The sequence below is a fragment of the Dromiciops gliroides genome, chromosome 4 (assembly GCF_019393635.1).
Source record: "Dromiciops gliroides isolate mDroGli1 chromosome 4, mDroGli1.pri, whole genome shotgun sequence".
NCBI classification, from domain to species: Eukaryota; Metazoa; Chordata; class Mammalia; order Microbiotheria; family Microbiotheriidae; genus Dromiciops; species Dromiciops gliroides.
In genome coordinates, this window is record NC_057864.1 from 322,388,710 (window position 1) to 322,412,569 (window position 23,860).

Here is a 23,860-nt window from a genome sequence, read left to right on the forward strand (position 1 = left end):
GTTCTCATTAACAAATCTAGAAAGCTTTCTCTCCCTCACTTGAAGAATCTACCTTGTTCTTCCATCACTGGGCTGTATGTACTTCAGAAAGCAGTGTTTAGGAACTTTTAAGTTACTTCAAATGGAAGATTCCAGCTCCTAGCTCTTAATCCCAAGCCTCTTAACATGTTGTCACAGATAAATTGTGTGCTATATTTTAGCAATACCAGTAAACCTTGACAGCATGCTGCCAGAGTAGATTTCCATTTTCCTTGACTGCCTTGACATTTGGCAAGAATAGTTCATTCAGAGTAGGAAAAAACTTGATAAGATCAATTGAAGGATTTTCCCCTTATTTCTCATTGTGTATTATCCCAAGAAATTTCCAAGGGATGTAGTCAAAGTGTTTTAACTAAATGAAGGTAATCTTGTATTTCTGAATAGCTTTTGAATATCAAAGAAACTTTTCCATTAGGCATATTTATAGATACCCCTTAGATTCCAGAGTAAATTAATAACACCTAGACCTTTGTTTACTTTTCCCCAAAAAATCCTGCCTTAAAACTAATAAAGAAAAATAAACATGCTTTCTTTAAATTGGTGCCAAATTAAAAAAAATTTAATTGGTTTTAAAATACTAAAATATTTAATAACTGTAAACTGTGGAAGGTCTAAATTTGGGGGCTCCGGAACAGCATGGCAACAGAAGCTACAAGATAGTAGCAAAAAGAATGTTATTGAAGCAACAGAAAAATCAGATGAGGTTGAGTTTGTGCTACTGTCAGCAAGGGGAGGCCCCAGTAACATCCCTGTGGAGGAGCTAACTGTATAATGAACTTCCAGCCTCCTGTTTTTGATCTGAGTAGAATCCTCAGGCCAGAGTAGTCGTTGTTATATGAATGACAGTAATTTCTTTTTAACCAACTCAGTAATTGGATCTTGTACAATGTCACCCGGTGTACTTGGATATTATATAATAAATATTATACAATTGTGAAATTGTATAATAAATATTAATAATGAAAATGAAAGGACAAAGAGTATCCTGGTGGCTATCTTCAGGCAGAGGTCACTGATTTGGGAAACTGAGAAATCTTTTGTTTCTTCTGTTTTTACATAAACTCTTTAGAGAATTCCCTCTCTAATCAGAATTTTAAAGGAGTCATAAGAGGACATCTGCTATGATACCTTTTAGATCACATTCATATTAGGTTATCTCAGATTAACCTGAACTTCTTATGTTCTTTTCTTAATTCTCTCTTTCTCTCGCTCTTGTTTAAACTTTTCTACAGCCTTGACCATGCCAGTTACCATCTTCTCCTGGATTCTTTCTCCTCTCTAGGTTTTCATGACACTGTTCTCTTGGGGTCTCTCAGGGTCTTCCTCCTACTTGTCTTACAGTTCATTATCAGTATCCTTTGTTGGTTCTTTATCCAGGTCACACCCACAAATAATTAGTACTCCCCAAAGGTCTTTTTCCTGCATCATCTTTTATTTTCACTCTATACTATCTCACTTAATACTTTCATCAGCTCTGAAGACTTTAGTTATCATCCCTATGCAGAAGATGTTCCAGATCTACATATCCAGTCCGCATTTTACTATTACTGGCAAGGCATCATCATCATCTTAGCCATCGAAGCCAATTATAAACCTAAGTATCATCCTTGACTCTGCACAGTGAACCCACCTATCTAATCTCTTGATAAGTCTTGTTATTTCTTCCTTCCAACCTCTCCTCTATGTTCCCTTCTCTCATCATTCACAAAGCCCTGGTATACGTCTTTACTACCTCTTATTTATACTAGTGTAATAATCTTCTACTTGGTCACCCTACCTTAAGTTTCTCTCCAGTATAGCCCATCCCTCACCTAGCAGACAAGTGGTTTTCCTGAAAGGCAGGTCCGACTGTCACCCTTACCCTGACTCCTATCCCATTCAATAAAACGCCGTGATTCCTTATTACCTCCAGGTTAAAATATAAAATCCACTTTTTGGCATTTAAAGACATTTAAAACTTGGCTGCTTCCTGCCTTTTCAGTCTTCTGATGCTTTATACCCCTCCATTTATTCCAGGATTCAGCGGGTACTTGCTGTTCCTTACATACAACTTCACAACTTACTGCTTTTGTCCAGTCTCTCTTCCATGTCCAAAATGTGCTCTTCTTCCGTGATTTCCTTTGGGACTCAACTCAAATACCAACTTTTTTTGAAGCCCTCTCCTGGTTTCCACCCTTAACTGTTTCTTCAGCCTCACCCCAGGGCCTTCTCTCTGACTTTACCTTCCAGTTACTCTTTATAATGTTGTATGTACATCTTTATTTACATTCTGTTTCTCCCTTTAGAATGCTCCATGAGGGCGGGGAGTGTTTCCCCTTTGTTTCCCTGTTGCAGAGCACAGTGCTCGTTAGGAAGTGAGGCCTTATTGAGTGTCTGTTGACCCACTGGCAGCGTCTTTGTAAAAATAGATAGGCACATTTTTGTAAGTATTCACTTGGGGGACAGGTAGGTGGTACACTGGGGAGAGAACTGAGCTGGGAGTCAAAAATAGCTGGGTTCCAATACCACCTCAAACACTTATTAGCTGTGCAACCTTTGGCAAATCACTTAACCTCTAATTACCTCAGTTTCCTTACCTGCAAAATGGGAGTGATGATGATAACAAATGAGATAATAATGGTAAAGTGCTTAGCACAGCACCTGGAACATGGTAAGAGCTATAGAAATGTTAGCTATTGTTATCATTATTTTTATGCTACATGAATGCTGAAAGCATTCAAAGTAAAGATCTATTTAGTGTTAGTCTGTAAAGATCTTTTGGGGGAAAATATTTGGCAAGTTTTACTTCATGGAAAAGTAGAGCTAATCCTTGAAAAAACCTAAAACATTTCTGTATCTTATAGTTAACCTTTTTTCTTTTTGGATGATGGGATCCTTCAAGACAGGAATTGCTTCCATCTATCTCTTTGGGGTCTTTCCATATCTTTTTTAAAGTGTTTTGTATGTAAATTATATTCATTAAATGCTATTGCTAAGATAATGAAACATCATTTGAAAATATATTGCTGTCTTGGGGAGGGGGGAGGGAGGGGAGAGGAGGAGAAAAATTTGAAACTAGAAGTCTTATAAAACAAATGTTGAAAACTATCTCTACATGTAACTGGACAATAATAAAATTCTTTTATGAAAAAATAATAATTAAAGCAAGCTGGTCACTCTCAAAAAAAGAAAATATATTTCCTTTTATAAGTAAATTATTGCAAACAGCTTTAAATAATATCAGGTAATTCAACCTGCATTTGTAATTAATTAAACTTTAATAAAAAGATCTTTAATATGTAGATCCATACCACCACCTTCTATTAGTAGATGTTTTCTTTTTATCCAGTCTTATTCTATGTGGACTGATCTTCTAGTACTGCTTTCAAAATAGCACTTCCTCTTGAATGTTGATTATTAAGCTATTAAAAGAAATTACTACTTTCAATTTATGTAGTACCCACAAATCATCTCTTTCTCTGTTTTGTTTTTTTGTTTTGTTTTTTCCTTTGTCTCTTAGGTGTAATAGCCCTATCTTGGAACCCACGTGGTTTAGCTGATAATAATGGGGAATCTACTGATGAGTTGGTGCCTGCTATTTTGGATAATGCTCATAAATATAATTTAAAGGTATTTTCACCAATATATCGAAAAGTAATTATTTTGAATAAGGAAGATAATAAGTATAGGCTATGAAGTAGATTAATTATGTAGCCATTTCGGTTAGAACCTTGATTTATATAGCAAAATGGGACTTTATATCTTTTTGCTGCAAATGTATTCTATTCATAGGGGAATATAATTTAGAGCTGAATTTCACATCTTTTGGGGAGTTTTTTACATGTATTTTAGATTATTAGTCTTTTTTCAAATAACCTTTATATTTATTTATGTCATAATGGACAACCACAAACATTTTAGCAGCAAAGTGGATGAAAATGAATGAATAATGAAAATTTGGCTGTTTATGGGTTTTGAAGGACAACTAGGTGGCACAGTGAACAGAGTACCAGGCCTGGAGTCAGGAAGGCTCATCTTCCTGAGTTCAAATCTGGCCTCAGACTATTAGTAGCTGTGTGACCTTGGGCAAGTCACTTCACCCTGTTTGTCTCAGTTCCTCATCTGTAATATGATCTAGAGAAGGAGATAGCAAATTATTCTGCTATCTTTGCCAAGAAAAGCCTATATGTGGTCACAAAGATCAGGTAGGACTGAAACTACTGAACTTAGGGGGATCAGAAACAGAAACTGATTGATTTTAAGTGTTTTGTCCTTATTTTTATCTTTGAACTATAAAAATTGTTTCTGTGAGTTCCTTAATATTTGTGACACTTCAATATCAAAAGAAAATTAACTCCTATAAAAATAGGGAGAAATTATATTTCCAGTTAGCATAATTTTTACTCAAATGATATATGTGAGTGTGTGTGTGTGTGTGTGTGTGTATAGATATATAACTTGATGAATTCTACACATTCCCTCATGTTTGAAAGCCCAGAAAGCTCTAGGAAAGAAATTCTTAATTTATAGTATGTGTATATAATATATCTCTAACTATATCCATATCTATATATGTGTGCATACACATACATGCACATACATATGTGTATAATGTATGTATATACATGAATGCATATATTAGTTTTGCATGTATATAAATAATTGCTATATTTCATTAGTAATTTTTCTTTGTAATCCTGTGGATTTTATTTTACACATTTTAAACATTCCGAGAAGTCCATGGGCTTCCCCAAAGGACATGACACAAAGGAAAATGACACAAAAAAGCTTAAGAAACCTTGTCCCTAGGACAGAGAATTCTCTTCCAGCTATTAGGATATGCTTATCCTGCAGCCAGGTTAAAAAAAGTCAGGATCCATTAAAATTATTATTTCTGCCTATAAATTGTCCTTAGCCATGTCCGTGTATGTCATGGATACTTGGTCCTATATGCTGCAAACTATTCCTCTAACAGCAAGAATATAAATGGATGTTTGGGACCAGATATATTTAAAGTTTATTCCAAAATCCAGTTTAAAAAACTAATATATAAGATATATATAAAATGTTAGCTCTGATCTGACAAGTGGTATGGAAAAATGACATCTAGATTTTAAAATCTTTTTTCTTTTTTTTTTTTGTAAATGGTCATTTATGACTTAAAATCACTATATATTTTAATCATACTGCTCCTGTTGTCATATGTGTAATTCGGAGGAAGTTTATTAAATATATATTTAAACTTTGGAGTAATTGGCATAAATGGACTAGTGTTATATTTATATTACCTTAATATATTATATTTACATAAATCCTACAACCTTGCTTTGAAAGCTGTTGTTAAATCTGTCCTTACTTAAGGATATCTGCCTTGTCTATAGCATTTATGCCTATATAGCTACCTGGAAAGGCTAGTGGAACTCTCTTTGTTGCCTAGCACTGTCCTTCCCAGGCACTTAGCCTTGGAAAGAAGGGAAAAGTGAAGTCTAATTTACAATTGAAGTTCTGGAGATGAAAAAGGGGAAGGAGGAAGGGATGGTAATATCCTTAGACACTTCTCCCCTGATATGTTTGGCAGCTTTCTGGGGCCTTCTTCCATTTATTTAGCCCATTCCTACCTGGAGGCCCCATATGCACTTCACTGATGAGCCACTTACCCTGTTTCTCACTTTAAATTCCTTTGATAGCCTAAGTATAGTTTATCTTCAAAATGTAAATGGATTTAACTTTAATCCTTTGTGCACAAATTAATATTCAAAAAATAATGAGGATTTTACATAAGAAATATCTGATATATAATCATAGATGTGATGAAAGTCTTGCTCTTGTGGAATTTACAGTTGAGTTAGAAGGGGAGGATAAATACTCAAATAACTGGTACATAGGAAAATGAGAAACGTAAGAGAGACTTAGGCAGTGTTATGAAAAATTTGAAGAAGGAAAGGACACATTTGTGATAAAAGGGTATCAAGAAGGGCTTCATGGAGGAGGCTCATGCCATATGAGTGGCCTTGAAGGAAAAACTTCAAGCTGTGATGTGCATTTGACTTCGAAGGAGAGGGCTTTCTGCTGGAGACGGAGGGAAGGTTAAAGAAGGAAGAAACAACCAAAGAGAAGGAATTTCTGTCAAACTCAGTGATCAGAAAGGTCAGCATCCCAGTCTATGGCAGAGGGCAAGGCATGACCTTGCACATTATTCACAGACTGAAATGGAAGATGGTGTTTGGCATGGAGTTGCTTCTCATTTGTTGAGAGGATGACCTGTATGAATGACAGATTCCAGCTTAGCTATCCCAAATAGGATTTTGGAACACATAAAAGTGTAGCATCTTAGTATTATTCATTCATTCAAGATCATATTTGCTGTCTTGGTGCCCCCACACTAGTATCACTAAATGAGCAAGAGCCAAAAAGCTGCTATTATTCAGCCATCACAGCTACCCTATTCCATGATTGACCACAAATGATCCCCCCCCAAAAAAAAAAACTGAAGGAAGAGTTTCAACAAGTGAAAAAAAAATGAAATTTGGGGGGTTTTGGAGGGACATGGAAAAGCCAAGAATAGAAGGCAAAAAAAAAAATTACTCAGTGAAAAATAAATAGGACAAACATCCCTAGAAATTTAATACAAAACACTTAGAACAAAATCAAATGCTTGGAGAATTTAAATAATATATGAGATGTGTACTATCAAAATAATAGAACTAAAAAAAAACCAGAATCAGTAGAGATAATTTAAGAAAACATTGATAAAATAGGAATCTTCTGCCATATTTTAAGAAATAATAATAGTGAACATTCCTATAGACCCTGCTATTTTCTAAACACTGTGCTGAGTGCTTTACAAACATTGCCTTCATTTGATTCTAATAACAACCCTAGAAGATAGGTGCTATTATTTCCATTCCACAATTGAAGAAACTGAACCAAACAAGTTTAATGACTTGCCCAAGGCAATAAAAGAAAACCTCCCAGAAGTAGTAAAAGCAATCATTCATTCAATCAAGAATTTAAGTACCTATTATGTACTAGACACTGGACTATGTGTTGTGGTTGCAAATCATAAATGATATGTCTGTATCTTCAAGGAACTTAGATTCTAAAAGTGAGAACAGCATATACACATTTAAGTACATACAAAATGACCATATGTAAAGTAAATATAAAGTAATTGGAGTGCACTAGTAGCTGGGGAAATTAAGAAAGTCTATATATAGGAGGTATTCTTTGAAGAAAATTAGGAACTGATGTTTAAAAAAAGTTGGGGATTCTTAAGAGTCAAAGATAAAGAGGGAGAGAGTTTTCGAGGTGAAAGAGGAACTTATCCCCAAACCTCCAAATCAGCAGCATACCTGCATCTTCTGGAGCTAAGCTTAAGGTTGGGTTAGAGGGCTGAATGGCTGACTGGGGGGGGGGGGGAAATGCAGGAGTGTCTGTGGGACCTAAGGAGGAATTCGGCTATCCCACCCCAGCAGGGAGCCAGGAAGAAATCCTGAGCAGCAGGAGGCCCAGGTGGGGGTGGGGCACTGGCTCATCAGAGCTAAGAACCACCTCAGCACTCTACTGGCTGGTTAACTAGCAAGTTGGCTTAAGGTTATCAGACCAGAGAACAGGCCAGGTGAGAGAAAAACCTGTCCTCCCTCAAACTGAAATACCTGGGGGGCAGGTAGGTGGCGCAGTAGATAGAGCACTGGCCCTGGATTCAGGAGGACCTGAGTTCAAATCCGGCCTCAGACACTTGACACTTACTAGCTGTATGACATATATGGTTTTTTTGACCCTAGGCAAGTCTCTTGACCCCAGTTACCTCACCCCCAAACAAAACAAAAAAAACACTGAAACACCTGGGACCCTCTGAAGCTTGGGACAGTGTAGCTTAGAAGTAAGGCCCCACTGTAAGAGGGAGTTAAAAGTCAAGTAAAAAATGGCAAGATGACCAAGCAAAGAAAGTTGAGAACAATAGAAAGTTTCTTTAGTGACAAGGAAGATTGAGGTGTGCCCTCAGAAAAGGATAGCAACCTCAGGGCCCCTACATCCAAAGCTCCCAAGAAAAATATGAATTGGTCTCAGGCCATGGAAGCACTTAAAAGGTACTTTGAGGAGAAAGTAGGAGAGATAGAAGGAAGATTTAGAAAGGTGGAGGAAAGAATGGAAAGAGAAATGAAACTGCAGGAGAATCATAAGAAAAAATGCAACAGCTTGAAAAGCCAAATGGAAAAGGAGATAAAAAAAGCTATCTGAAGAAAATTATTGTCTAAGAATTAGCATTGAACGAATGGAAGCTAGTGACTTTATGAGAAACCAAGACACAGTAAAGCAAATCCAAATGAATAAAAAAAATAGAGGGCAGTGTGAAATATCTCCTTGGAAAAACAGCTGACCTGGAAAATAGATCCAGGAGAGATAATTTGAAAATTATTAGACTACCTTAAAACCATGATCAAGGAAAGAACTTAGACATCATCTTCCAAGAGTTTGTGAGAGAAAATTGCCCTGATATTCTAGAAGCAGAAGGTAAAATAGAAGTTAAAAGAATCCACCAATCACCTCCTGAAAGAGACTGCAAAAGGAAAACCTCCAAGAATATTATAGCCAAATTCTAGAGCTCCCATGTCAAGGAGACAATGTTGTAAACTGCTAGAAAAAAGGAATTCAAATACTATGGAGCTACAATAAGGATAAAACAAGATCTAGCAGCATCTACATTAAAGGACTGGAGGGCATGGAATATGATATTCCAGAGGGCACAATAACTGGGACTACAGCCAAGAATCATGTACCCAGCAAAACTGAGTATAATCATTCAGAGGACAAAATGGGACTTGAATGAAAAAGAGGGCTTTCAGGCATTTGTGATGAAAAAACCTGAACTGAATAGAAAATCCGACTTTCAAATACAAGGCCCTGGAGAAACATATAAAAGTTAAAAGAAAAAAAAAATCATGTGGGATATTGAACTGTTTACATTCCTACATGGGAAGATAATATTTTGAACTCATAAGAACTTTTTCATCAAGGAATACACAGAGGACACAGGTCTGAACCAAACATGAAGGGATGATATATGTAAAGAATTTTTTCTTTTTGTTTATCTTTGTGGGGAAAACAGGGTGGGGTGTCTTATGTCTGGGGCCAGATTTGGGCTCAGCACCTCCTGGGTCCAGGGCTAGTGCTTTGTCCACTGTGCCACCTAGCTAACCCATGATGACATCTTTTAGGGTTGAGGGGTAGGAGAAATAGACTGGGGGAGGGGAAAGGGGGAAGGGGAAAGGTGGACTGGGGAGAGGTAGTTCACACGAAGGAAACAAGAAATTCTCTTCTTCATCTCTGCCTCATAGCTTCCTTGGTTTCTTTTAAGTCCCAAATAAAACCTCACTTTCAGGAAGCCTTTCCCCATCCCCCTTTAATGCTAATGCCATTCCTCTGTTTATCCTCAGTCTATCCTCTTTATGTCTGGCTTGTACATAATTGTTTTCATGTGTCTCCTTAGTTAGACTGTGATCTCCTTGAGAGTAGGGACTATTTTAAAAAAATCATTCTTTGTATTCTCAGTACATACACAGTACCTGACACATGGTAGGCACTTAATAAATGGTTGTTGACTTACCATCCCTGCTACCTTCATGCTTGCTCTTCTCATGGTATTTCCAAAACAGGGAGAATGTTGAGGCTCTCTACTTTAAAAAAGCAATCCATTTCAACAGTTTGACTATTGTTGTCTTCTTCAGAGATGTTGTAAGAGATTCCTGCTTTAGCTTGATTACTTCTGAAAACCTTTGCACATCATAGATTCTCTGAAATAAAGCATAATGTAAAAGAAATCAATTTTAACTTTTTGGCTACAATAAACATCATACATAGAAAATATTGAATTAATCCTAATGGAAAAATTCAAGGTTTTTAGCTGTGCCCTTGTAAAATATAATCTATCTTTGTGTTAGATTAAAGTTAAAAATACATGTATAGCAACTGGGGAAGTTAATAATCCTAGCTATAATTATCTGACCGTGGTTCATGATGGACAAAAAAGAATTCTCTTCTTTATAATTTAACTATGTTTCATTCATAAACTGTAGCATAATGCTATTTTCATTAAATCCTGCCTAACTTTAAAATTGCTTCTATGAAAACTAGTAGCACTGACTAATGTAAAATACTGTTTACTTTAATTGGCCAGTTGAAAGCAAAAGAGTTTTACATTAGACTGATCTGAAGTTTATAGGAAACATTTTTTTTCATAGAGCCTGAGGCCTAGAATTCAAAACAGTGAAATACAGTATAATACATTGTCTTAAGTATTTTTATAGCTAGTCATGTGTCAGTAAAATTTGAAGTGAAAGTGAACATCTTTACATTCTATGTTTTAAAAATCTGTTTTCATGACTTGATTTCTCTGCAGAGAAATATTACATAAAGCATTTACTCAACATTGTTACTTTGCATTGTTATGCAGAAATGGAATATAAAAAGCTTTCCTCAGCCATAATGTTTTTATTGGCACATAAATGGGCAAGCTTTGTTTAGTTAAATAACCTAGAATACTCTGTAAAGAAGAATTCCTTTATTTTCAGGGTTTTTTTTTTTCCTACTATATTATTTATAGTAGTTTCAGGATACTGAAAACTCCATTTGCAGATTTTCTCTTAATACAATTTAGGCGTTTAAGATGTATGTGATATCAGTAAATAAGGTACTAGGAAAAGACCTCTACAGCACTGGTATGCCTTATTTTATAGTCTAACCATAGAATTTTAGCATAAATTGTAGGCATACATACTGTTTACATTGATCATGTTTCTTATTTTTAGTGTAGTTAACAAGCTTTCTGTGGAAGGGTTATATGGTTTAAACCTTTTCAAAGTAGAGAAGATTTCCCCTATAAAGACACAGGTTTTATGTTTCAGCATAACATAAAGCAGGTTTGCATACTGCTAATTTAATTCTGTGGATTTCTGGGGTGGAGCTAAGATGGCAGAGGAAAGGCAGGAAGCTCTTGGAACTCACGACATGATTGCTCCAGAAAACCTCCAAATAATGCCATAGGACAATTCCTGCAACAGCAGAACCCGCAAAAGAACAGGATGAGATTATTTTCCAGCCAAAGATGTCTTAGAAGTTTAACAGAAGGGGGCTGCTATGCTGGGGCGAGAGTGGACCTCAACCCTGAGTTCACGCTGATACAGATCCAGTCCCAGGCAGGCCTCACCAGAGAAAAAGAACCCCAGAGCCTCAGAATCAGCTGCAGTGCCAGAGTCTTCTGGAATTAAGCTCACAGTCTGGTGAGAGGGCTGAGCGGTTGGCTGGGGGGAGATTACAGGGTTCTCTGCTGGCACTGAGGCAGAACTTGTCACCACTGCTGGGAACCAGGAAGTAGGCTTGAGTGGTGATGGCCCAGGTAGGGGAGGGGCACAGGCTCATCTGAGCTAACAATCACAGCACACAGTTTTGCTGCCTGGTTAATTAGCAAGTTGGCCTGGTGTTATCTATGGACCAGAGAACAAGGCAGGTGAGCGAACAACCTGCCCCTCCTTAAATACCACCTTAGACCCCCTGAAGCTTGGGACAGTACATCCTGGAAGTAGTGCCCCACTTTAAGAAGGAATTAAAAGTCAAGTAAAGGAGGGGCAAGATCAGCAGACAGAGAACGATGAGCACCATAGAAAGTTTCTTTAGTGAGAAGGAAGATCAAGGTACACCCTCAGAAGAGAATAGCAATGTCAGGGCTCCTACATCCAAAACTTCCAAGAAAAGTATGAATTGGTCTCAGGCCATAGAGGTGCTCAAAAAAGACTGAAGATAAAGTAAAAGAAGTAGAGGGAAAAGTAAGAGAGGTAGAGGAAAAAATGGAAAGAGAAATGAGAGTGATGAAGGAGGATCATGAAAAAAAGTCAACAGCTTGAAAAGTCAAATTGGCCAAATGGAAAATGAGGTACAAAAGCTCTCTGAAGCAAATCATTGCTTAAAAATTAAGACTGAGCAAATAGAAGCAAATGACTTTATGAGAAATCAAGACACAATAAAGCAAATCCAAATGAATTAAAAAAAAATAGAGGGCAGTGTGAAATATCTCCTTGGAAAAACAGCTGACCTGGAAAATAGATCCAGGAGAGATAATTTGAAAATTATTAGACTACCTTAAAACCATGATCAAGGAAAGAACTTAGACATCATCTTCCAGGAAATTGTCAGGGAAAATTTCCCCAAAACTCTAGAAGCAGAAAGTAGAATAGAAATTGAAAGAATTCACCAAACACCTCCTGAAAAAGATCCCAAAATGAAAACTCCCAGTAATATTATAGCCAAATTCCAGAGCTCCCAGGTCAAGGAGAAAATATTGCAAGCAAACAAAAAGAGACAACTCAAGTGCTGTGGAGCCACAGTCATGATAGCACTAGATCTAGCAGCTTCTACATTAAAGGATCAGAGGGCATGGAATATGATATTCCAGAGGGCAAAGGAATTGCAATTACAACCAAGAATCACCTACCCGGCAAAACTTAGTATAATCTTTCAGGGGCAAAAATGGGACTTCAATGAAAAAGAGGACTTTCAGGTATTAGTCATGAAAAGACCTGAACTGAATAGAACATTTGACTTTCAAATACAAGACCCTAGAGAAGCATAAAAAGGTAAACAGGAAAAAGAAACTAAGAGGGATGTTAAAAGGTTAAACTGTTTACATTCCTACATGGGAAGATGATACATCTAACTCATAAGAAATTTCTCAGTATTAGGGCAGATGATAGAAATAAATCTAGATAGAGGGCACAGGTGGGAATTGATTATGAAGGAATGATATCTGCAAAGCATTTATTTTTTGTTTATCTTTTTGTGTGTGTGGTGGTTGGAGATGGGTGACATGCCCAGGGAAGAGCAGTGGGTGAGTGTCTTGTGACTGGGGCTAGATTTGGGTGCAGGTCCTCCTGGGTCCAGGGTGGGTGCTCTGTCCACTGTGTCAACTAGCTGTTCCATGATGATATATTTAGGGTAAAATTGAGGGGTGAGAGAAATATGCTGGGGGAGGGGGAAGAGGACAGGTAGAAATCCCACATGAAAGAAACAGGAAAGGGCTTATGGAGTGGGGGGAAAAATGGGGGAGGATTGAGGCAGTGAATGAACTCATCAGAATTGGCTCAGAGACCTTAATCTCATCAGAGTTGGCTCAAGGTGGGAATAACATACACACTCAATTAGTTGGAGTAATCTATCTAATTCTGGAGGAAAGTAGGAAGGGGAGGGGTGAAAGAAGGGAGGGCAGATTCGAGGAGAGGTCAGTCAGAAGCAAATCCTCTTCGAGGAGAGATAGGGTGAAAGAAGATGGAAAATAGAGTAAATATCATGGGGAAGGGAATAGGATGAAGGGAAACAGTTAAGAATAGTAATTGTGAAAAAGAGAAAAGGAAAAAAAAATGTACCAAAAAATATATATATATTATAGCAACTCTGTGGTGGCTAAGAATTGGAAATTGAAGGAATGCCCATCAAATGGGGAATGACTAAATAAGCTGTGGTATATGATTGCAATGGAATATTGTTGTGCTATAATAAATGACTAGCATGATGATTTCAGAAAAACCTGGAAAGACTTATATGAACTGATTTATAGTGAAATAAGTAGAACCAGTACAACATTGTGCACAGGGATAGCATTATTTTTCTGTGAGCAATTGTGCATGACTTAACTATTCTCAGCAATACAATGATCCAAGACAATCCCAAAGGACTAATGATAAAGCATACTGTCCACCTCCAGAGAAAGAACTGATATTAATCAAACACAGACTGAAGCATGCTATTTTGCATTTTCACTTTTTTTTTTTTACTTGAGTCTTTTTATATAAAATGACTTACATGGTAATGTTTTATATAATTGCACATGCATAACCTATATCTGATTGCTTACCATCTCAGGGATAGGGGAACATAGGGAAGGAGGGAATGAGAGAGGGATAGAATTTGGAATTCAAAACTTTAAATAAATAAATAGAGATAATTTAATGCTGTGATTGATCCATGTAGTTAATGTGGCATTTGATACTCATGTTCAGTAACCATTCATTGAAAGCTATGACTAAAAAATCATTTAATTAAACCTGATATCACATGGATTTTAATTTATTCTGGACTTAATAAAAAATTTCTATTTTTTTCCCCTTCTAATATTCTAATTCTTTTTTTTTAGGTCACTTTCCACATTGAACCATACAAGAATCGAGATGATCACAGTATGCACAAAAATATCAAGTACATTATAGACAAGTGAGTTTCTTTCGATGATTATTGCTATTGTTTGCTCTTTTACTTTTTCTTATAGCAAGATATTTGCTTAATAATATTTGAAGTTGTTTCATAGTCTGCAGCAAAATTATTTGTTACTTAAGTGACTTTCCATTATAATTTGTTAACCATCTCACAAATGACAAAGTGAAAGGACCAAAACATTTAATTGCGTTGTAGATGCAAGGAATAGGCAGATCGATGGCACAGTGGTTAGAGTTCTAAGCCTGAAGTCAAGAAGATTCATCTTTATGAGTTGAAATCTGGCTTCACACACATACTAGCTGTGTAACCCTGGTAACAGTGTTATCCTCAGTTCCTCATCTGTAAAATGAACTGGAGAAGAAAATGGCAAACTATTCTAATATCTCTGCCAAGAAAACCCCAAAAAGGGTCACAAAGAGTTGGACATGACTGAAATGACTTGACAACAAATAACAACAAAATTAATACAAGGAAGCCACAAATATTTTTATCATTTAATTTATTTAATAAGCTTTTTGGACTTCTCCTTTCAGAAGAATATGTTTAACTGTTTTTGTCCTCAGATTATTGTACTATTAACAGTTACAGCTTTTTTTAAAAAATTCATCAGAACATGGTGACTCCTGTGGTAAAAATTGAAGAATTTATATTGTACTCACTTAAAATCACTCCCAAGTGGAGGGGAAAGGAGATTTTTATTTTTCCTCAAAGGATAAGAAAATATAACAGACACATCTTCCTCTTACAAAAAACCTAATCAACCCAAGTAGAGTATTTAATAATATTACCAATTTTAGTTTTCATATTTGCCTAAGCATTAGACATTTTATTTATGTTTATGTATAATTTCTTGTTTATTGACATATCTAAGATCTAATTTCTACTCTGAAAAATTCAAAATATTATAATGTAGCAGCTTTTGGCTGAATGATTTGAACAGTGTCTTTAAAATGCCCTAATAATCTTCAGGTTGATACCAAAAAAAAAGACTTTTCTCTCATAAGTTATTTCTGATTATTTACATCCATATTGTATATATTTGTTTTCTAGATATGGAAGCCATCCAGCTTTTTACAGGTATAAGACCAACAGTGGGAGAATCTTGCCCATGTTTTATGTGTATGATTCCTATTTCACAAAGCCAGAAACCTGGGCCAATCTTTTAACTGCCTCAGGGCCCCTGAGTATTCGTAACACTCCCTATGATGGATTGTTTATTGCTCTTCTTGTAGAAGAAAGACACAAACAGGAAATCCAGAGAAGTGGTTTTGATGGAATTTACACATACTTTGCCACAAATGGCTTCTCTTATGGCTCATCACATCACAACTGGGCAGGCCTAAAAGCCTTTTGTGACAGCAGTGGCTTACTGTTTATCCCAAGTGTGGGGCCAGGATACATAGATACCAACATCCGACCCTGGAACAACCACAACACTCGGAACCGAGTCAACGGGAAGTACTTTGAAACTGCTTTTAGTGCTGCGCTTCAGGTGCGACCTGATATTATTTCCATTACCTCCTTTAATGAGTGGCACGAAGGGACTCAGATTGAAAATGCTGTTCCCAAGAGAACTGAACGCATAGTTTACCTTGATTACCAGCCTCACAAACCAGGTATTTACCTGGAACTTACTCGTAAATGGTCTGAAAAATACACTAAGGAAAAGGAACAGTGGCTTGTGTGAAGTGAATCCAGTGGCCACTTTAATATATTTAGTCCAAAGTGCTGTCATAATCATAACAGCCCAGTGTAAGTAATTATATTTTGTCAGGTATACAGAAGAAATCTTAAAGTCAATATGCATCATTCCTATATCTTTATTAGAATGAATATAGACTTTTTGTAAAGGGTTAAAATAACAATATTGTCATTGTCAACCTCTTTCAAGTTGCATTTTGAAAGTATTTGAAAAGAAAGCTGCGTAAATTTTTATAGTCTATAAATCAGATTTAACTAACCTCTCTAAGATAATTTCTGAAATATTTATGTACAGTATTAGCATAGTTTATGTTATTTAAGGTTGGGATTGAAATTCAACTTTTATGACAGTTTAATTTTTATTTTGTAACCTGTTGTACAGAAAGTAATTAGCATCTAATTAGAGGCTACTTGCTTCCTGGACTCAAAATCCAGTTTTGGTTTATCTGTGGTAGAAATCACTGTGGTAGAAAAGCAAGGTACTATAAAATAATGTGTTTCCTTCTTCAATTTTGAAAGCCATTTCCCTACAGTAACTCAGCTAGCTAAATTCATGCCTTCTTAAGAATTGAGGCTATTGGTTACTGGAACGAAAAGCAGCAAAAAAATCTCCTAAGATACAGCATACATATAATCTATGCCTTAAGTTAGCATTACTAAAGTGTTGTTAAAGATAAAGGGACCTTTTAAAAAAAAGAAAACAAAACAAAAAACCAAAAAGATAAAGGGACCTTTTCACATAGCTCAATGTATATTGTAACTTTGCAATTTTCTAAGTACATATACTATGTCAAATGCTATGCAAGTCATAAATACCTTCTCCGTGTCAGAAAAGGTTTTGTTTGGGATCTTTAAAATCTTGAATTTGTGGGATTAAATGATTAGCAAAATGCCATGTACAAGTTCATCTCTATCATATATATGCATGTATATTTACATATGTGATGTATATATATGGTTTTTAAGGCTATTCAGTGCAAAAATTTTTTTTACTACACTTATTTGTGGTATCTTATTCCTTAGTCTTGTCAGAGAAGTGATTATCATTGGATTGAATTCAGCAATGAAATTTTAAATTAGTCTGAATGTAAGATTTCTTTTTTTTTTACTCACATGTAAAACTTGAGTATAGCCTTTAGTCAGTATTCATCTATATATTATTTTCTTTTCAATTATTATTTTAAGGGCACAGTCTATTTTAGGAAATGACCTATATACAGATTGATATGATAGTGTACAAAATTATTTAAATGTACATAGGGGAAACTGAATGAAGAATTTAGGTTAATTTTATTTCTACAATTTTACTTTTGCCCAAGTTTGGTTTTATTGTGGTGAGAACAAGAATAGTGTTAATTTTTTCAATATATAGAAATATGCCTATATTTTAGTACTTGGCACTTTCATAGCACCTTTAATCTGAGAATTAAAACACTTAAATATGGAGATCAATGGTTATTAACAGTAGCTGTTTGCTATTTAAAAGTAACCTATTGTCAGACAGTAATCACTCATAGTATTGAAATTCATCTATTAAGTTACCACCAAACCAGGATGTTGAAATGCAACCTTAACTAGTACTGTAAATTATTTACTTGTAACCCCATTCAGCAAAACATACTGAATCTGCTGTTATAGCAATACAGTTAAAGTTAAATATAGAATCTGTGTAGGGGTGAAGAGATGAGAATAAGATAAAACAATAAATGATAGGTCATCCAGAGTAGCAATATTTGTCTTTGAAAAAGAGTCAGAAATACACATTCAGACACAAAGGCAAATACTTCATGACCCTCATTGTAGTTTGGCCTTGATTTATCTGTGTATGTAGAGCAAGTGGTAATGATATGCAGGTTATCACAAATAATTGAAAATCAGGAACAATGTAGTCTAGCTTAATCACTTTTATGTGTTCCTTCAATATATAGTGATGTATCCTTTGCCTTCCTCACACCAGAAAAACAAATAGACTACTGTATGAATTACACTGACATGGTAATTGTAGCAATAATAATAATGGTAGCTGATATTATTCTAATGCTTTACAGTTTGCAAAGCACTTTGCATACCTTATTCATTTTATCCTCACAACGTCCTGTGAGGTAGGTAATACAAGTGCTATTATCCCCATTTTATAGCTCAGAGAGATTCAGAGAAATTAAGGGGCTTGATCTTATATTTCTTTACTCCAAATCTAACACTGTACCAACTGTGCCTCCCAATTAACCAGAAATATCAATTAAATGAAATCACTTTGTGAATTCCATCTTTAGGGGAAAGAAATAAGTCATTTCTCCCCACCAACCCCCTCAATAAAAGTATATCACAAAAGCAAATGTGTATTAATATTTAAAAGTTACTTGTAGGGTACCAATACTGGTCTAATTTATCTTTATATTCATTCTACAACTACAAGACCGTGCACTAAAATTTTACATTCAGAATGATACAATCAATTTTCAACAAGGAGGCAAAAGTCAAAAACATGAATATTAATAAATTAAAACTATGGAAAATAGGGGCTTAGGTTCCCACAACCACTAAAACTAATCTTTCACTACAGATTGCTAAAAGTACACTTTTCTGCATACAATTCTTTATAACAAAACACTAATTCTTACAGTATGCACTTTGCCTAACACAGCAACCATGAAATAACCTATAAAACAAGGTACACAAAATAAAACTGATAACATGCAAAACATTTTTTCACTAGTAATTCCCTAGAATTCTGTGACCTTTTGTGCTAACATCTCAATTTAAAAAAAAAAATTATTTCAGACAATATTCATTTCTTGTAAAATATGAAATCTACAGTACTATAAATACTGCATAGTAAACACAGTTCTTAAAACTAAAACTTTTTTTTTAACCTGAACCTTAAACTTACCTTCTACTGTGTCAGATGGCAGTGTTAGGGTACTGTATGATATACTACTTCCCCCCCCTTTTTTTTTTGCATACTTTCCTCTTTTTTGCAGATATAATGAACCGTTGATTCATTAACACCAAACTCACAACCAACATTCCAACACAAAGTTAGATTTATCTAACACCTTTAATTTTTCACTAAGACATATCACTGGCTTAGAGCCAAATGGACTTGCTCTACACTTTGGGGGCAAAATTGCAACACAAAACTTGAATGTTAAAGGCAAGCAATGAAAATATGCAACAGATCCACAGGGAGCTCTTTACAATGGTAGCATGAACAAGACCAGTGAAGTCCCTAGTAGGATACTAGTCACTCCACAAACTTACATGCATCATGCCTCTTATTTTTTTCTCTACTTCACATAACTGTGAATGTGTGTGGTTACCAATGCAAAAGTGAAAATAAAGTTACTAATAAATCACAGAAATGTTTGAAGTCATGAAAGTTAAACATAAATGTTGAGAATTGACTATAATCTTGAAGCAGGGCAAGTTTCTCAATCAACAAAGAAGGTTTCAGAGTGTTTATTTTGCTTATTAGTAAGGCAGTTAGGGAATTAATATGTTGAGTTTTTTAAGTTTTCAATAATCATGGTTGAAACAAAAAGAGGCTTCAAAGAAGCCAGTTAAGTAGAGCATCCCATTACACTCAATATTTCCTTTAAGAGATTTTATCACAAACCATTATTGTATTGAAATAATCATGTACTAAGTAAACCTATTTATTTAATGTATTAAAAAAGCTAATTCAATGACATTTTAAAAAATTCAGTATAGCCACTATAGCATGCTTGAAAATGAGGAAACACAGCCCAAGGTAAAGAGAGGCAGTGATAGGGAGTCTGGAGACATGGCTCTAAGTCCTAGCACTTCCACTATGACATTAGGCAAGTCCCACTTAATTCTCTGACCTCTATCTGCTTATCTACAAAAAGAAGGGATTCAACTCCATGATCTAATTTCAAATCTAAAATTCTATGTTTTGGGGGCAGCTAGGTGGCGCAGTGGATAAAGCACTGGCCTCAGATTCAGGAGGACCTGAGTTCAAATCCAGCCTCAGACATGTAACGTTAGCTGTGTGACCCTGGGCAAGTCACTTAACCCTCATTGCTTCCCCCCCCAAAAAAATTCTATGTTTTTAACCCCGTTGTTTGCCGTTTCTAGAAAAAATAGTTGCTCTTGGCCTTGTGTATTTCATATTTAAAAGAAACCATAACTCTTTCTCATTCCAGCATTTGCTCCATAACACTTTGTGTCATTTCAGTTAGGTTTCTAAATCATAGTAGTAGCTAGCACAGGGGTTTTCACACTTTTTTGAAATTACGGAACATATATTTTTACTCCAATATTTCCATGGATGTATAACTTCAGCACTGTTAGTGTGTCCAATTCCCATATAAATCACAACCCCATTTTAAGACTAAGAAATTAAGTGTTCTTAAAGTGATGCTATGATTGAAAATCCCATTACTCTATGGCCAATCTAGTGATACCTTCTATACTAGAAGCCTTCCTAATTTGGAAAGACCTACCACACTTTGTACTTCACTAATAAAGCCTTCACACCATGATGAGTCATGGGGGTGAATAGGCCTTTATATTCACATAAAAAGAATTTATAAAACCTTATTAAAGAGATAAGGTTTTAATGATAAAAATAGTGCAAAATTTATGTTAAATAACACTCAACAATCCACAGAAGGATCATTCTAAAATAATAAATAGATTATAGTCATAAAGTAGATTGAAAGCAAAAGTTATAGGAATATTATACTTGTTCTCTCTTTTTATGTTCCTTATTTGGGTCACAGTATCACAAATGTAATAAATTATTTTCATTATATGTAATAACAAGCACCCTCTTCACATTCTGGTGTAGTTCTTGGTTGCACTTGTGAACAAGGGCACTACTATTATTTAAAGCTGAGGAAATAGCTCAGAGATAGAAGGGGGGAAAAAAGACCTCCATCTTATTTAAAGGAGAAGGGCAGAAGGAGGGAGGGCAAGTAATTTCACATGCCCTCCCCCCAAACCTAAAAAATCTAAAAAAATCTAAAACCTAGTATTACTTTGCACAATACAGTCCCATGCTAACTTGTGCAAAGTACTGTATAGAACAGGGTTTTCCAAATTCTTTAGTCACACAGATCTTTTATGTTTCAGTAGGATAAATCTTGGCATTTTGGGTTGGTTTGGGTTTTTTGGGTTGTTTTTAAGACAGTTTAAAAAAGGCTGAGCTTACAACCATATCCTGACTGTTTGACCTATGCTGAGTCATAGAATTTCACAGTTGAAAGGGATCTTTGACACCACCTAGTCCATTCCTTTCATTTTATGGATGATGAAACGATGTGTCTTATTCAAGGTCATGTAGGCAATTAGTAGCAAAGCCTATAGTAGACCCAGGTTTTCCTAATTCTCAACTCAGTGCTTTTTTTCACAATGCCACTGCAGTCTTTTAAATTTTCATAGTCTTAAGTCTTCAGAGCTTGTAATATTTAGATTAAGGCTACCTCTAAACTATTTTCTTAGTCTTCTCTATGATTTTTAGTGATAAGCTAATGGAAATGAGCTTCTTATAAGCCTTTTACCTGAAATAATTCTAAATACATATTTTTGTTTGTTCTCTACAAATAATTAGAACTGTTCAGAAAATATGCTAAATCAATATTTTATTTTGAAATCACAAAGGATTTCTTCTGATGAGGGTTTGAGCTCAAAAGCAGGAATAGGTAAATACCAAGATATATTAATAGAAAAGAGGTTGGAGTGTGATTTATCTAGAGATGACCATAACTTTAGGTCTCTCCTGAAAAGAAATTAAGTTTACTTGGAGGATTTTCAGAGAAAATAGTGCCTTTTCAGAGGAAAGATTCTCTTTCATTGAATAACAAATGTGAAAGTCATTTTTAAACAATGCATTAAAATAAAACAGTCCTGTGGAGTTTCATAAACTCGAAAGTGTGCCAGATTATTTTTAATTTTAAATTGTTTGTAGTTGGAGAATTTGTCATTTCCCTTAAGATGATTAGGCCACACCAAATCATTACTATTCCCAGTCCTATTGTAACCCAGTTGTTACCATATTGATAACTTTGTGTGGCTAAATAACCTCATGGGAATCAAGAAACAAGTATTTAGTTGTTTTGTTTCCCTTCCAAAGATTACAATTCTTTAATCATAAGAAGATGAATTTAGAGCTAAAAAGAACATTAGAGACCCTCTAGGCTAACCCATCATTTTACAGATGAGGAAATTGAGGCCAGGAAAAAATAAACGATTTACCCAAGGTCACACAGCAGGTAATAAGTGGCAAAAATATGATCTAAATCCAGGTCCTCTTCATATCCAGTGCTTTTTTTCATTGTACCACATACTGCCTATCAAATCAACAGATTAACTTTCATAGGCAGTTGGAGAGATAACATACAGCTATCACTTTATTCCTTCAGTCAGCAGATATTTTTCCAGCTCCTACTATGTGAGAAGCCCTGTGATAGATGCTGTGTGGGACACAAAGACTAAATCATAACTGCAGGACCAAGTAAAATATAGGAGAATTGGGGGCAGCTAGGTGGTACAGTGGATAGAGCACTGGCTCTGGATTCAAGAGGACCTGTGTTCAAATCCAACCTCAGACACATGACACTTACTAGCTATGTGACCCTGGCTGGGCAAGTCACTTAACCCCAATTGCCTAACCAAAAAAAAAAATTTATATATATAATTACAAAGTGCTATTGGAGCTGAAAAGTATATAACTTTCATCTACAGAATATAATGTGGTCATATCTGCTCATCTTTTATTGGACTTACTTAAATAGCTATAACCAATATTGATCATTGCTGAAATAACCATTGGAACTCTGAAAGACGATAATTGGTTTATGAAAAGCTCTGAGTTTTAATGAAAGTTATTCTTCAAGGGAACCAATGATTGGACTCTGACTTGGTACCAGTTTGATAGTTTATATTTTCCTTGAAGTCAGCATGTACTACTTCTTAGAGATTTTAGAGAGCGTTTTCTCCCAAGTCATGTTTCTTTGATTCTTAAGAAACAAAGTTTATAAACTGTTTCTCAGGTACTCTCTGCAGCATGCTTTTCAAACAACATAGTTTTAAAATTTCTTGTATGACACATGAATAGGATAAAGAAATTGACGTCATTAATTTAAATTCATTAGATTAGCTTTTAATACAAGATAATAGATTAACGGAATAATTAGTCTGGCACATGGGCTATGATAGCACCCATAGTAACTGTTTATGTTTTTAACATGTGGGTTTTTCTACTGTAGATAATTTGCTGGTATAACAGATAATATTTACTAGCTCCGTTAAGATAACTTTGGAATCTACTGTAACCACATATGTCTCAGATCTTTTAAAATAGAGTTTTTAAAAAGATTTGATGTGTATATGTAATGTGAATTTCAATGTATAGATGAGCTAGTTTATTATATAAAATAATTTTTTATCTTACTAAATGCAGGGCATAAGTATTCTACTTATGAGATATGGGATCCTATTTTTAATATACAAGTTTGTTTTCGATTGGTGATTAATGACTAAAGAGTCACGGCAGGTACTTTTTAATATATTCTCCTTATCTAAATATGCAAGTATCAACAGGTATAACAAGTTTCACTGTGCACAATTATTTTATCATATGAGTTGTTTAGAAAATATTTTTTTAAACATCTGGGACTTTTGTTTTTTAATTTCTGTTAGTAAGCTTTACCAATGCAGTCTGCTATTCCATAGCAAGTTGACTTGTAATAAACCATCGTAAATGCCAAGCAGATCCTTTTTCATGCACTTTCTTGACAAGTTCGATCCATTTTACTAAGCATATATATTGGTCCTTATTCCTCTAGTACCTATAAACATTCCTGCACTAGTGATTCCACTTCCAAAATCTCAATTGAGATTAAAGGGCCCACTT

The 23,860-nt window shown here is 35.3% G+C and overlaps 1 protein-coding gene across 2 annotated transcripts in view; it reads left to right on the forward strand.

Annotated features, from left to right (window-relative positions):
* The window catches only part of MANEA (mannosidase endo-alpha), a 77,925-nt gene extending 55,328 nt beyond the window's left edge, over positions 1-22,597 (forward strand). For both annotated transcript variants that reach the window (XM_044000783.1, XM_044000785.1), the window contains exons 4-6: positions 3,539-3,648; positions 14,201-14,277; positions 15,331-22,597. In XM_044000783.1, the coding sequence (XP_043856718.1) occupies positions 3,539-3,648; positions 14,201-14,277; positions 15,331-15,967 (824 nt within the window). In that variant the 3' untranslated portion in view covers positions 15,968-22,597. The remainder of the gene's footprint in view (positions 1-3,538; positions 3,649-14,200; positions 14,278-15,330) is intronic.
* The last annotated feature ends 1,263 nt before the right edge of the window (positions 22,598-23,860 follow it).